The sequence below is a fragment of the Podarcis gaigeae genome (assembly GCF_964106915.1).
Source record: "Podarcis gaigeae genome assembly, chromosome: 2".
Taxonomy (NCBI): domain Eukaryota; kingdom Metazoa; phylum Chordata; class Lepidosauria; order Squamata; family Lacertidae; genus Podarcis; species Podarcis gaigeae.
In genome coordinates, this window is record NC_139679.1 from 50,386,921 (window position 1) to 50,401,072 (window position 14,152).

Below are 14,152 nucleotides of genomic sequence, written 5' to 3' on the forward strand. Positions count from 1 at the left end.
ATGACCCAGGTCACGTCCCCACAATTCAGAGGCTCCCTTGTCCTGCGTCGTGCTGCCGTGAGTAGCAATAGCGTCGAGCGCGCGGCCGCGCGGATTTCCAGTTTAAAATGGTTCCTTTTGTGAGGCTTGTCGGTCAGCGGCCTCTTGCGGCGTCGCGTCAGATCTGTGGTGAAGAGAAACGCTCTCTCTGAGGAGGCGCCGACACAGGAGTCGAAACTTCTCTCTGCCCAGCCTTCGTGTGGTGGTGGGGATTCGAAGTGCGCCAGTTAGACCCCGCCATTTAGAGTATTTCCCAATAATAAATTATCTGATAATTATAAACCGTGTTCGCTTATCCCTCCAGCACTCTCATTTCTGGTTTCCCTCAGCCACTCAGGAATTTTAATCCGCTCAACTCTTTGTTTCCATTACGTTCATTTACCTCAACATTCATTCCCTTTATTGAAATTCTGTCTTATATCTATATCTATATGCACACACTAAAAAAAACCAACCCAGCCATTTCTTTAAAAAAACAAAAAAACAACAACAAAACAACCCCTGGAGCTCAACTAGCAATTTTACCTTTGGACAAAATGTTCTAAATTCTTTGAGCTTTCCTGGAAGTAATATTTTATACAAGTCTGGAAAGAAAAGTCACTATATTTATAATCCACAAAAAATGTTTTACATTTCCCCAATGATTTAAGGGGGAAATGACTTTACATTTGATTCCATAGAGCATACCTGATTAGTCCTAAAGTGTTCAGTGAGAAATGTAATAAAATGTCAACAATGAACCTATGATTAACTTCCAAAGATGACAATATTATTACTGCAACATGATGGCACCCTCTTGTGGTTAAGGATTTTTATAAAAATAGCTGTAGCTAGTTTGAACACAAACTTCTCAGTGTTTGTTTCCCTTTACAAACAGTAATGAAGAATTTTTTGTCTTCGGCAGGTGAACTTTTTATTTTCATAGCATATGCTTTCTAGGGAAACCATACAATGCCTTTTAGATAAGTAGCTACAGTCACAGACTTGGAGATGTCATAAAACCCTCTGATTTCTCCTTGGGATTACTCACATTCCCTAGTTCAGAAGGATTACATCTGATTCTTCTTTAGTCAGAGGAGCTTTTTAAAATGATGCCTCCACCAGTACCTGACATACTTGTGGCTTGCTAGATGCAAAATTCCTTATTCCAGTGAGGTCTAAATCTCTAGCTGGTGCCAACTATACTTGTTCATTACAAAATAGTTACAGCTGTATGCTTGTATTGTGTGAACATATACTTAGAGTAAAATTATCTTGCCACTGGCTTTTTTTTTAGTCGTGTCAGAAGAGTCTGCTCTCTGTTTGGGGAAGGAGCTGGTTTTCTCATCACAGCTATTTTCCAATTTAGATTATACAGTTTTTAAGCCATTTGAACAAGTGACCCTTGTAAGGATGTTTTAACACATGAAAGTAAAATTTAAGCATATAAAGCCATTTCTCATATAATTAACCCTAAGAAAGTTACTGATTCTCATTCTGATTTCTTGGTCTCTTTTAGATGTCAAAGAATGATGATGATCAGCAGTTTACTATTGACAATGCAATTAAAAATATGGATACAATGTCATCTGAACTGAATAAACTTATGGGTAATTATTAATGCTACTATTGTCAGAATGAAGATAATGATTTATTTTCCTATTATGTGATGATTACTGCCTGAAGAGTTCTAGGAAATGATGTATTGTATATGAATCAATATATACAAACCTACCTAACTGCATAAGAAAATAAAGTATTATTCCACATCCTCTTAATGCATGATGGTTATAACCTGTGCATCTCCTGTTGAAGTCACAATTATTCAGGAACACATTATTTCTGTTAATGTTAAATGTCATTGCTATGTGTCTGCAAATTTTATTTACTACTTTCTATTACCTGCTCCTATTTAGTGAATGCAGGAGGGGATGAGTATGCCTCAAACTATAATTCATGGGTGGGAAACCTTTGGCCTGTGGACCAAATTTGGCATTCTAGGCCTCCCCATTTGGCCCACCAGGCTGTTTTCACCAAGCCATGAACAACTACCCTATACATGACACCAGATATCAGGTAATGGCAAGACTTGGTTGAAAGGGGCTTTGTGGGCCCTACCAATTGGCAATGCCTGCAAAGTCTGCACAGTGCTTCCCAAGGGATCATAAACCAGCTAATTGTTGGACACTGGAAGTACTGAGCAAAGATTGCAAGCCCTGTGCTCAGCAGTTCCCAAGCATGGGGCTTGCAAAGCCCTCTTGGAATATTTTCCAAGTGCCTGAAAACCAACTAACTGTTGGGAAGCTCTGTGCAAAGCCCAAACCTTGACAGTTGTCAATCACCAGGCATCATTATGACAACAGATGATTGACCAGTAGATGGTCCCAAACTCCAGTGAAACCCTGCTGAGATGGAGAAAGAAAAAGATGTGGCCAATGGGCCAAAAATGTTCCCTACTTTTGCTGTAATGGCTGTCCTTGTGGGACAACTGTTGCAGCTATCCTTCTGACAATTGATAGGTTTCATGCCCTCAGAAGCGTTGCATTTGCCTGCAAATGTCTTCCAATTCTCCCCCAAATGAAAACGTCGTAGCCATTTTTAAATTTCCCAATAGTGAATACAATGGTACCTCGGATTAAGTACTTAATTTTTTCCAGAGGTCTGTTCTTAACCTGAAGACCACTTTAGCTAATGGGGCCTCCTGCTGCCACCGTGCCACCAGAGCACAATTTTTGTTCTCATCCTGAAGCAAAGTTCTTAACCCGAGGTACTATTTCTGGGTTAGCGGAGTCTGTAACCTGAAGTGTATGTAACCTGAAGCGTATGTAACCCGAGGTACCACTGTAGAGGGTTTGGAGGGGAGGAAGGAAGTAGATTTACCAATAGTGAAAGGGGTGTGTATGTTGAAATTAGGTGCTCCCTTTCACATGGTTATAAATTTAACAGACTAAATGAATAAATACAGAAATATTGTTGTTCTACAGTAAAAACCCAACTGCTGCTTTGTGATCTTATTCTGAACTTCAGTCATCCAGCTCTAACAGATGTTTCAACAGAAGCTGATGAAAAGAAACGTGAGGAGTCCACAAATCTGTGAGTTCCATTTATTGTCCCTCTTCATTAACACTTTGTCAGTAGTTGGTGCTACATTTAAAAGGGCAAGCTGAAAGATAAATTTTATCTTTCCTAACTTTTTATGCCCCTGGACAATATTGTTCCTTTGAGACACTTTACAAAGTCTGTCAAGTGTTGAGTTTTTGAATTGCATGCTATATTTGATTACTGTACTAATTAAATTACTGTTTTTGTGTAGTTGGCGTTGGTGTGTTAAGTTAGCTGGTGCTATTCTTTTATTTACTGCACATAGTAGGTGTGTAGAGCAAGCTAAGGAATAAATGGATACAATAATATATCACCCAAATCCTCAATTTTTTTTTTTTAAAAAAAAGGAGCAGTGAGCTTTTACTAGAATAGCTTCTTCTCATCCCTTGCATCTCCACTGTGCTCTACTTTCACTGGACACAAAACTGTGCACATTTAATGTTCTTAAATAACAGAAAGAAAATATGTGTATAGTATCTTACCTTATCAGAACATAAGGATGGATTTCTTAATAAAGTGCTGCAGAATTAAGGCCAATAATCCAATCCAATTTAACGATTCAGTAAGATTTACAAAGTACTGTGATTGGTTTTGATTTTTGAACTCAAACTGACTTTTAGACTTTTAGACTGGGCTTCACCCTGCCATGTGATGGTAACATAATTGCAAATTTGTCCTTGATAAGTCAGATGGACAGTGGCTTAAAGTTAGTGCCAAGCCATTTTTTATGTTTGTGAAGTCTAGGCAGGAATTTGAAATAATAGGAATTATTGGTACTGGATAGAATCTATGAGTAGATGATTGAATTTCCTATATACATAAAAATGTACAGCTGTCATGCTGCAGTTTATGTAGCTGCCAACAGGTGGCCATGCCCGTTCCAGATGAGCAAGCGGGAACTGCAAACCACTGTGTGCAATGTCTGCCCCCTCCATTAAATGTGGCTGCAACGAGATTTACAGAGAGGGAGGCACTTCAGAAGCCACTCTTTGAAGCACCTTCTCTTCCTTTAAAAAGTGGTGGGACTTGGGGTGAGCTGTGCTGTTAGGCAAGGTGAGGTATAAAGGAAGGAGGGGTTGGCCAGGTGCGGCTGAATAGTTGGCAAAGAGGTTGGCGTGTAGGTGGAGTTGATGAGTGGAAAGAACGGGGGCAGCAGCTCCTAGTAATTATATGAGGACTAAAACAATACTTAAAGGGTTGTCATTTGTATTATGGGAGTCCATCTTGTACAGTGGCTAACTTGAAAAGATACATAAAGAGAATGGAAGTTTATTTGTGTGAGAGAAATGGGTAGTAATAAAGGTTAGCAGTGGAAAAAGGAATATAAAAACAGATAGATGCTTTATTGATTCTAGCTGCATCTGAAAATGCAGCATCCTAAACTAATTGCTGTTATCATATGTGAAATATAGTACACAGATATAGTTCCCACAAACATTAGACATTAGCATGGATACTGTGTTTGAGAGCATCAAACAACTTGAATACACCAAGCTATTCTCAGGTTAATATGTCTATTGTATTTTATACAACACTACTCCACAAAAAGCATTCACATGTAAAGAAATATGTACACAAATTGTAAGACCACACAGTTATTTTCAGTCTGTGTAATGTTGCATTTCAGACAGTGGCTATCACACACACATGAAACTGTCTCATGAAGCGTATGCTTAGTGAGAAGTAATACACTGATGTTTTCAGTTTGAGAACTTAAGGCAAGAAATGAACTTGCATTTTAACATGAAAATAAGAGAAGTTCACCAAATATAAATCAGTTACTCTTCTGGCTTTCTCTTTCAAAGATAAATAGGTGATCCTCCAGGAAATTTTCTGTTATCTTTTAAAGAGATCCAGCCGTGTATGTCAGCAAGCACTGCTTTCTTGAACACCGATCCTTTCCGTCTATCAGTCGAAGAGGCATTCTTCTGAAGTAATCAATTATATCAGCCACCGAAGCAAAATCCTGTGTGGTTTACAGAATGTCAATCAGTCAATGATTCTGACTATAGAGAAAGTTAAAGCAACATAATTTTGGCTCTTTGTTTTATACAAATTGTTTTTTAGGGACAGTAAATAAACTATCTTTGGTTCTAGTTTTTGCTGTTAGCCTAGATTTGATTCTGCTCAGTTACTGCACTCTCATTTGAGAAACCTTGAAGGAGAAGTAGTAAGAAGAATTGTCATTATGTAGAAAGTATTATATTTAATAAGTAATAAATATTAAAATAAATAAATAAATAAATAAATAAATAAAGTAACATTACATCATACCTCATTCCCTTTTGAGCTAGTTCCTAATATATACACTTTATCTTCCAGTTGGAAACGTATTGGAATATTGTATACTTTAGCACTGTAAAGCACCATCAAGACATAGGGTTGATCAGCGGCCTTCGTTGAGCTGTCTCTTACTAAGAAAGTGCCATCCTAGAAAAGTAACACATTAAAATATTTTTAAGACAAATGTAATCACAACTGTGAACAGAATTGATTGCATTTCGAAGCAAATGTGTTCAGGATTAGTCTTGGAGTGTGTGTTCAATTTCAATATTTTTCTCATATTACTATATTGATGTTATAATTTAACTCTTCACCTGGTTTATGGTCCTAAGAGCAGCTTCTGCATCTGTCCGGGTTATATCAGCAGCATACCATTCCTGATTTAGCGGGAGCTGGTTATACTTGAGCCACATGAAAAGAGAGACAAAGAGCTGTTTATTAGTGAGAATATGGTATTACCAGTGTAGGGCAAAGGAGTACAGAGCTTTGAAAGGCAGGTATGGTATTTATTAACTGAATATGTTACTCGTAAGGTACCCAATCATTCTTTTCACCTCTTTATGTTTATAACTGAAGCCATTGTTTCTTTGGGGGGGGGGGGGTTGCTTATGGAAGTTTGATGTGAAAATACTGCAGCTCTTGCCCACCAGTCCAGCCCCTGTGTTAATATGACATCAATAGCAATAGCAAAATGCCAGCCCATTTTTAATTATTATTTTCTGACATTTAGTTTAGCTTTCTCCTTATCATGAAAAACAGATAAGTAAAAATAACCTGTTGTATATCTGTAGTATATATGAGTGGAACCTCCTACGTGTGTTGTTGTTAATGGGCATTTTGTCATGAATGTAGTGATGGATTTGGTGGGAAGTCTCTATAACCACAGGGGACGCAGGTGGCGCTGTGGGTTAAAGCCTCAGCGCCTAGGACTTGCCGATCGAAAGGTCGGCGGTTCGAATCCCTGCGGCGGGGTGCGCTCCCGCTGCTCGGTCCCAGCGCCTGCCAACCTAGCAGTTCGAAAGCACCTCCGGGTGCAAGTAGATAAATAGGGACCGCTTACCAGCGGGAAGGTAAACGGCGTTTCCGTGTGCGGCTCTGGCTCGCCAGAGCAGCGATGTCACACTGGCCACGTGACCCGGAAGTGTCTCCGGACAGCGCTGGCCCCTGGCCTCTTGAGTGAGATGGGCGCACAACCCCAGAGTCTGTCAAGACTGGCCCGTACGGGCAGGGGTACCTTTACCTTTACCTTTACCTCTATAACCACACTTATTATCCACACTTCCTCTTGTCCTGCTGTTTTCTCCTGGGGAAAACTGCTTTTTAGCACTTAATTGTAGTAAATGGCAATTTTTTCTGGATTGATACTTGCTCTGGATTGATACTTGCTCTAAAATGATAGTTTTTCATGGGAAAGGAGCGGGCCAAGTGGGAAACCACTCAGACCCATGATTTTTAGGCACAGGACAAGCAGAAGTGTGGATGAGTCCTTATGCTTGCATTTGCTCCTCACCGGAGCACAACCTAGCCATTTTATTTCTAATGGCTCCAAATACCAAAAGAAACACATCTATGTGCACTGATTGCTGCATGTTGATTGCAACAGCGCACCCAGTTTAGAGAATCTATTTTCACAAGATGTTTATACAGTATAAGACTTTAATTTCAGTACCTACAAGGGATAAATAAATAAATCCTTGCAGAATTGTTGTACAAGCTGTTGCTCCTTGCTACATATGGACTGTTTTTCTTCAGCTTGTCTTACCCAGCTTTCCTATGCTTTGCTCATATGTATTCTGTTATTGGTCCTTATTGGCATAAGTTTAAAAAATAAAATCATAAAATCATACAAAGCCATCCAAATACATTAGTAATCCAAACACATACAATATATAAAAGACTAGATAGTCACCGTTGAGCAAATCAGGCAACTTTTGATTTAGCTTTAAAAATCTCAGCTAAATACCCTGAAACAATCTTGGTAGTTTTGGGAGTATCATCCCTCAACAAATATTGGATTATAGACTCTTTGTAAATCTACCGTATTTTCGCTCTATAACACGCATCTGACCATAACACACACATCGTTTTTAGAGGAGGAAAACAAGGGAAAAAACATTCTGAATGAAACAGTGGATGTATCATTTTTGGGCTTCATGCTGTGGCCACAGACATGTGATCTGATGGTGAATTTGGGGTGACCCAATGCAAAAATCCTGAGAATTCCTGTGGATCCATGCTTTGTAACCACGTTTTTGCACCATTGTGGCCCCAGGCCACAGTGGGTGCGTGATTTTTTTGGTGCAGGCTGTAGCTATGGACATGCTATGCGATCTGATGGTGAATTTGGGGTGACCCAATGCAAAGATCCTGAGAATCCCTCTGGATCCATGCTTGGTAACCACGTTTTTGCACCATTGCAGCCCCAGGCAACAGTGGGTGCGTGATTTTTTTGGTGCAGGCTGTAGCCATGGACATGCTATGTGATCTGATGGTGAATTTGGGGTGACCCAATGCAAAGATCCTGAGGATCCATGTGGATCTATGCTTTGTAACCACATTTTAAGTGGGGAGTGAAGGAAAAACAAAGAAGGGACATGAGAGGGGTGTGCAGAGAAGCAGCTGGCTAAGAATGCAGGAGAGGGATTTAACGGGAGGGAGGAAAGAAAGGCAAAAGTTTCCCCCCACCCAAGCCAGCCATCTCTCTCTCTCTCTCTCTCTCTCTCTCTCTCTCTCTCTCTCTCCCTCCCTCCCTTCCTCCCTCCCCCTCTCTCTCTCCCTCCCCCCTCTCTCTCCCTGCCCCTCCCCCCTCTATCTCCCTTCCCCCCTCTCTCTCCCTTTCCCCCAGCAGCACAGAGAGGAATTCCCCTCTGCTTGCTTGGAGGGGAGGGGCTTTCCCTGCTCTTTGTTCCGTTTCAGCAAACACAGCAACGAAACAGAGGAGAGTGGGCAGTAAGACCCTGAGGCAGAATGCAGGAAAGCAGCCGCTTCCTCTTTTCAGGTTTCGCTTCTCCGTGCAGCGTGCAGCGCCGCGATTTGATTTTTGCTTGATTTTTCGGCTCCAGGGACCACACATTCGCTCTATAACACGCACAGACATTTCCCCTTCCTTTTTAGGAGAAAAAATCTGCGTGTTATAGAGGGAAAAATACGGTATATTTTAAGCTATAAGGGAGTTACCACACCTATCAGCCAATCACCCATTCCCACCACCCTTCTGAGTAATACCCCTCCCCACCCTCTCACTATATATATAAGGGTCTGGTGACTTCTGTTTCAGTGTATCTGAAAAATTGTGCATGCACATGAAACTCATACTAATAACAAACTTAGTTGGTCTCTAAGGTGCTACTGGAAGGAATTTTTTTATTTTGTTTTGATTACGGAAGACCAACACAGCTACCTATCTGTCTTAATAAAGAAGTTAGGAAACTTTCCGGGTCTGTATTAATGTAAATTTTTAACCAGAATTTGAAAGTCATAATCCAGCCCCTAGATTCTAAGAGATGCCGGCCTCACTCTGCACACATAGCTAAATACAGTGGTACCTCTGGTTATGAACGCTCCTGGTTATGCACGCTGCAGGCTACGAGCTCCACTAACCCTGAAGTAGGCGCTCGTGGTTGCAAACTTTGCCCCAGGATGCGGGCGGAAATTGCACGCAGGAGGCGCCATTAGCGAAAGCGCGCTTCAGGTTAAGAACGGTTTCCGGTTATGAATGGACCTCTGGAACGGATTCAGTTCATAACCAGAGGTACCACTGTAGGAGACGCATTTTGGAGCTCCTAGAATTTGTTGGAAGGATGCTTGTACATCCTCGGCTTTGTTGTTAAAGTCAGTTATCCATAAGGGAATCCCATAAAGGAGTTGAAAAACACTTTTGCACTATAGACCCTAACTGCTGTAGGCACATTCTGGTTACCATAAAAAAAAATTAGAATCCTTTAATTCATGCTGCAGTGCATTTAGCTAAGTTGGTTGTCCTGTTAGATTGTAATAAAAGGTGATCCCTAAGTATTTAAAGTTTTTAACTTGTTCGATTTAACTTGTTCCATTTCTTGATCACCAATACGCTATTTATATGGGAGCCATTTTGAAAATACTAAGATCTTGGATTTTGAATAATTAATCGCTAGGTGATTTCCTTGGCAGTAATGAAAGAATGCTTTTAGATACCTTTGGAGCGCAATTCTGGTGCAGGAGAGGAGAGTGTCATCCGCATATAAAAGTATGGGAACTGCCTTAGGTCCTAACCTAGGAGGGTGGCCATTCACAATGAGTAGATGTTGTTTCATATCATTAAAAAATAGATTAAATAGATGTGGGGCAAGAATACAGCCTCATATGTATGCCTTGGAAGGAACTGGGTCTGGCATTCTATCACATAAATTGTTCGCTTGGAATTCACAATATATTAAACATTTTTGATGCTATTATTGTACCTTGTGGTACTGATCCATCGCTTCATTTTCAGCATTGAGAGAATGTGTGAATGTTCTGTTAGGAATTGGTAATGGTGGTCTTCCATCAGCAGGGCCTTTTGAAGCAGTTCTGCCAATATTACCTTCAGAAAAAAATGAACATATTTAAAAATTAAATCCAGATGACTTAATGGACATTGGAACATGATTCTAACGAACCACACAAGCTTGACAGGGTCTTGACAAAGTAAAAATGAAATTGACTTCCGATGAGAATATGTTTCATTACAACTTAAATGCTTTAAGCAGTAACTGGCAAACTGAAGGGAAAGAGTAGACAAGTCTGATAGAAAAATAGGACGCATAACTCACAAAATCTCACAGAAATGCAAAGCGTCAAACATGAGAAGCATTATGACAGACATTCCTAAATGCATTTATTTGATTTATATCAAGGTTAGAGAACCTGGTTCCATCTATTTGCTGCTGGACTATAATGTCCATTATCCCTGGCCATTGTTCATGCTGGATGGGGATCATGGGAATTTGAATCTAAAAATAACTGGTGCGCCAGATTCCCCATTTCTGATTTAGGTTATTTCATTACTATACTGCTCTAAAACCTTGTAATTCAAGAAACAAAACAACTTGTGTTCAGACAACCTATGCTTCATAAATTTGCATTGTCGCAAAATATTTAATGGAAAAGCTGTTAGTTTGTACTGGCAGCAATCATATGTTTTGAAAATCTAAGCCTGAATATTTATGAGGTATTTATACAGTACATACTTGGCTGAAAATGTGGTGGTAGTGATCCACTTGATGAAAGAGTGCTGTAAAAATAAACAATGATTAGCATGTACAAATGAGATCTGATACTTTGTAAGTGACTAGTTTTATATCTTAGAAATGAGGCCAGAAAATACTTGCTTGTATAGCAGAATTGGTTGCAGGTTGCAACTCTTCTCTTGTTTCAAATTGTTTGTGGGAATCCACAGGATGAATAAAGGAACTATCCGGGACAATGTGTGTATGTATGTGTGTGTGTGTGTGTGTGTGTGTGTGTGTGTATACATACTCTTATCTATAGTATGGGAACATAGTCATTCCAGAACTATGCCCACAGAAGCCAGTTTTAAACTGGTATAGCTGGGTGGGGAGGGAGTGGAAAACAGTTACAGTGGTACCTCGGGTTAAGTACTTAATTCGTTCCGGAGGTCCATACTTAACCTGAAACTGTTCTTAACCTGAAGCACCATTTTAGCTAATGAGGCCTCCTGCTGCTGCCGCGCCGCCAGAGCACAATTTCTGTTCTCATCCTGAAGCAAAGTTCTTAACCTGAAGCAATATTTCTGGGTTAGTGGAGTCTGTAACATGAAGCGTATGTAACCTGAAGCGTACGTAACCCAAGGTACCAGTGTACTGTAGTTAGTCTCAATCATGTGAGCAGGATGTATTGCCCTTACTGCATTTGATTCTCATAGAATTTAATTCTGTTATAGAATTAAGAATAGCAATGAACAAGTTCCACATAATGTATAATAGCACACAACTAATGGTCAGTTCAATTCAACAAACCTTTCTGCACCAGGTATGGTCTTGGATGGTAAAAGGCTCTGTTTAGAATGCGGCTTAGGAGATCTGATTGGAAATGTGTTACATTGCAAAAATGGCTGGGGAACTGACCTGTGGTGAATATCTGCAAAACACACACACCAAAAACAAAAACACAGTTAACTGACTCAGATTGGGACAGTGAATAAGAGATTTGTGGAACTACTCAGTTTGTTTTGGAAAAGCTTAGGCATTTCTGACTCATATTCTGGAATTCATTTCAGATTCAAAATGCTGTAGTTCCAGCATAGAAACTATGAGAGTTGAGGTTCCAGCAGATCTTCAAGTTTCACTGACACAGTAGGCTTCACCTTGCATGAACAAAATAACACATTGCATTTACTATTACGACTACTGTTATTATTACTTTTAGTTTTTAATAGCCCACCTTTTTCCCTGGCAGGGACTCAAGGCAGCTTACAGATAAAAATAAGAACTGCTAAAAAATTAATCATTCAAAACTATTAAATCCTGATAGAATTAATGCTACATTAAAGCACTTGCACAAATTTAGTATAGTAAGTTTCTGCATAAGAAACCTCTGTCAGTGGCAGAGGAACCCTCTCCAGCACCCAGGGTGGCGCAGCCTGTATGGACTGCGCATGTGTGGCATCCTGCATGTGCATCTGTATGGAATGCCGCACATGTGCAGTCTATATGGGCTGCTGCTCGCGCGCAGCATCCCGTATGGACGCCGTGCAAGTGACCGTACGGGATGCTGCACATGCGCAGTCTGTATGGGATGCCACTTGCGCATGGCGGCCATATGGTCTGCCACTTGTCCGTATAGGCTGCCGTGCGAGCGGCATCCCATATGGACGGTGTGCGAACGGCACCCATACAGACTACATGTGCCCTCGGCCGCTCTACAGCTGGGGGAAAGCAGGGGCCATCTTGTCACCCCTCCCAAAGTGGCACCCAGGGTGGCCTGCCCCCTCTGCCCCCCCTTCCTACACCCCTGACCTCTGTGAATATACAGTGAGAACCACAGCATCCAGGAAGATTTCTGAATTGATGATAAAATCTGCCCATTTTTGTTAAGTTCCATATCCATCCTGGTGTATTACTAACACTGGTAAAAGTGCAGATTTGCTGTCAAATTCCTTATTTGGTGAAATTTGGTACCACTAACATACACTGAAATGCTAGTGGTTGGTAGCCACTTAAAAATGCCCAAAATTCCTGAGATGACCTTGCTTGGTTCACCCAGTCCTGACGGTGATCAGATTTCACAGTTCTAAGAGAGGAGCTCCCCATGTTCCTTGTTCAATATTTTAGCAGACTGAAGCAGATACTTGTGGTCACTATTGATAGGCATAACTGCATGCAAGGTATTCAGCATTCAGGGATTTATAGATCAAAATAAGTTGTTGTTGTTTAGTCATTTAGTTGTGTCCGACTCTTCGTGACCCCATGGACCAGAGCATGTCTTCCATTGCCTCCCACAGTTTGGTTAAACTCATGTTGGTAACTTCGAGAACACTATCCAATCATCTCGTCCTCTGTCGTCCCCTTCTCCTAGTGCCCTCAATCTTTCCCAGCATCAGGGTCTTTTCCAGGGAGTCTTCTCTTCTTATAATGTAGCCAGAGTATTGGAGCCTCAGCTTCAGTATCTGTTCTTCCAGTGAGCACTCAGGGCTGATTTCCTTCAGAATGGATAGGTTTGATCTTCTTGCAGTCCATGAGACTCCCAAGAGTCTCCTCCAGCACCATAATTCAAAAGCATCAATTCTTCGGCGATCAGCCTTCTTTATGGTCCAGCTCTCAAAATAAGTACGGTACATGGGAATTAAAAAACACTAGGAGGCAGACAACTATATATTGTATTAACTGAAATTTCCAAGCAGCTTTTAAAGGCAAATTTATGTAGGCTACTCATGAAGTATAACAGTGACGGCTGAAACTGATAAATTAAGGATTAAGGTATAGGTAAAGGTACCCCTGCGCGTACGGGCCAGTCGTGTCCGACTCTGTTGTGTGCTCATCTCACTTAAGAGGCCGGGGGCCAGCGCTGGCCGGAGACACTTCCGGGTCACGTGGCCAGCGTGATGAAGCTGCTCTGGTGAGCCAGCACCAGCGCAGCACACGGAAACACCGTTTACCTTCCCGCTATAAAGCGGTACCTATTTATCTACTTGCACTTAGGGGTGCTTTCGAACTGCTAGGTGGGCAGGAGCTGGGACCGAAAGACGGGAGCTCACCCCGCTGCGGGGATTCGAACCGCTGACCATACGATCGGCAAGTCCTAGGCACTGAGGTTTTACCCACAGTGCCACCCGCGTCCCAAATTAAGGATTAGGTAAAGGTAAAGGTACCCCTGCCCGTACGGGCCAGTCTTGACAGACTCTGGGGTTGTGCGCCCATCTCACTTAAGAGGCCAGGGGCCAGCGCTGTCCAGAGACACTTCCGGGTCACGTGGCCAGCGTGACATCACTGCTCTGGCGAGCCAGAGCCGCACACGGAAACGCCGTTTACCTTCCCGCTGGTAAGCGGTCCCTATTTATCTACTTGCACCCGGAGGTGCTTTCGAACTGCTAGGTTGGCAGGCGCTGGGACCGAGCAGCGGGAGCGCACCCCGCCGCAGGGATTCGAACCGCCGACCTTTCGATCGGCAAGTCCTAGGCGCTGAGGCTTTAACCCACAGCGCCACCTGCGTCCCTTAATTAAGGATTAGTTTGACATAATTTTTCTGGAGTACAGTTGCTGAAAGAAAATAA

At 41.7% G+C, this 14,152-nt stretch overlaps 2 protein-coding genes and 1 long non-coding RNA gene across 5 annotated transcripts in view; 1 reads left to right on the forward strand and 2 right to left on the reverse strand.

Annotated features, from left to right (window-relative positions):
* Positions 1-77: 77 nt before the first annotated feature.
* Positions 78-14,152, forward strand: part of KCNIP1 (potassium voltage-gated channel interacting protein 1) — a 564,777-nt gene continuing 550,702 nt past the window's right edge. Inside the window, exons 1-3 of one of the 3 annotated variants that reach the window (XM_083719857.1) lie at positions 78-257; positions 1,538-1,628; positions 3,003-3,111. In XM_083719857.1, coding sequence (XP_083575983.1) covers positions 3,063-3,111 — 49 coding nt within the window. In that variant the 5' untranslated portion in view covers positions 78-257; positions 1,538-1,628; positions 3,003-3,062. Of the gene's footprint in view, positions 258-1,531; positions 1,629-3,002; positions 3,112-14,152 lie in introns of those variants that run through there. The other 2 variants (XM_083719858.1, XM_083719849.1) reach the window with 2 other exon arrangements.
* The window catches only part of LCP2 (lymphocyte cytosolic protein 2), a 37,620-nt gene continuing 27,910 nt past the window's right edge, over positions 4,443-14,152 (reverse strand). The window contains 6 exon segments of the mRNA XM_083728109.1: positions 4,443-5,086; positions 5,395-5,550; positions 5,718-5,804; positions 9,843-9,964; positions 10,611-10,654; positions 11,400-11,520. Of these exon segments, the coding sequence (XP_083584235.1) occupies positions 4,964-5,086; positions 5,395-5,550; positions 5,718-5,804; positions 9,843-9,964; positions 10,611-10,654; positions 11,400-11,520 (653 nt within the window). The 3' untranslated portion in view covers positions 4,443-4,963.
* Positions 5,996-7,432, reverse strand: LOC310835344. The gene is made up of 2 exons (XR_014559577.1): positions 6,656-7,432; positions 5,996-6,275 (listed from the first exon to the last, which is right to left on the reverse strand). It is a non-coding gene; the product is annotated as an uncharacterized lncRNA (long non-coding RNA).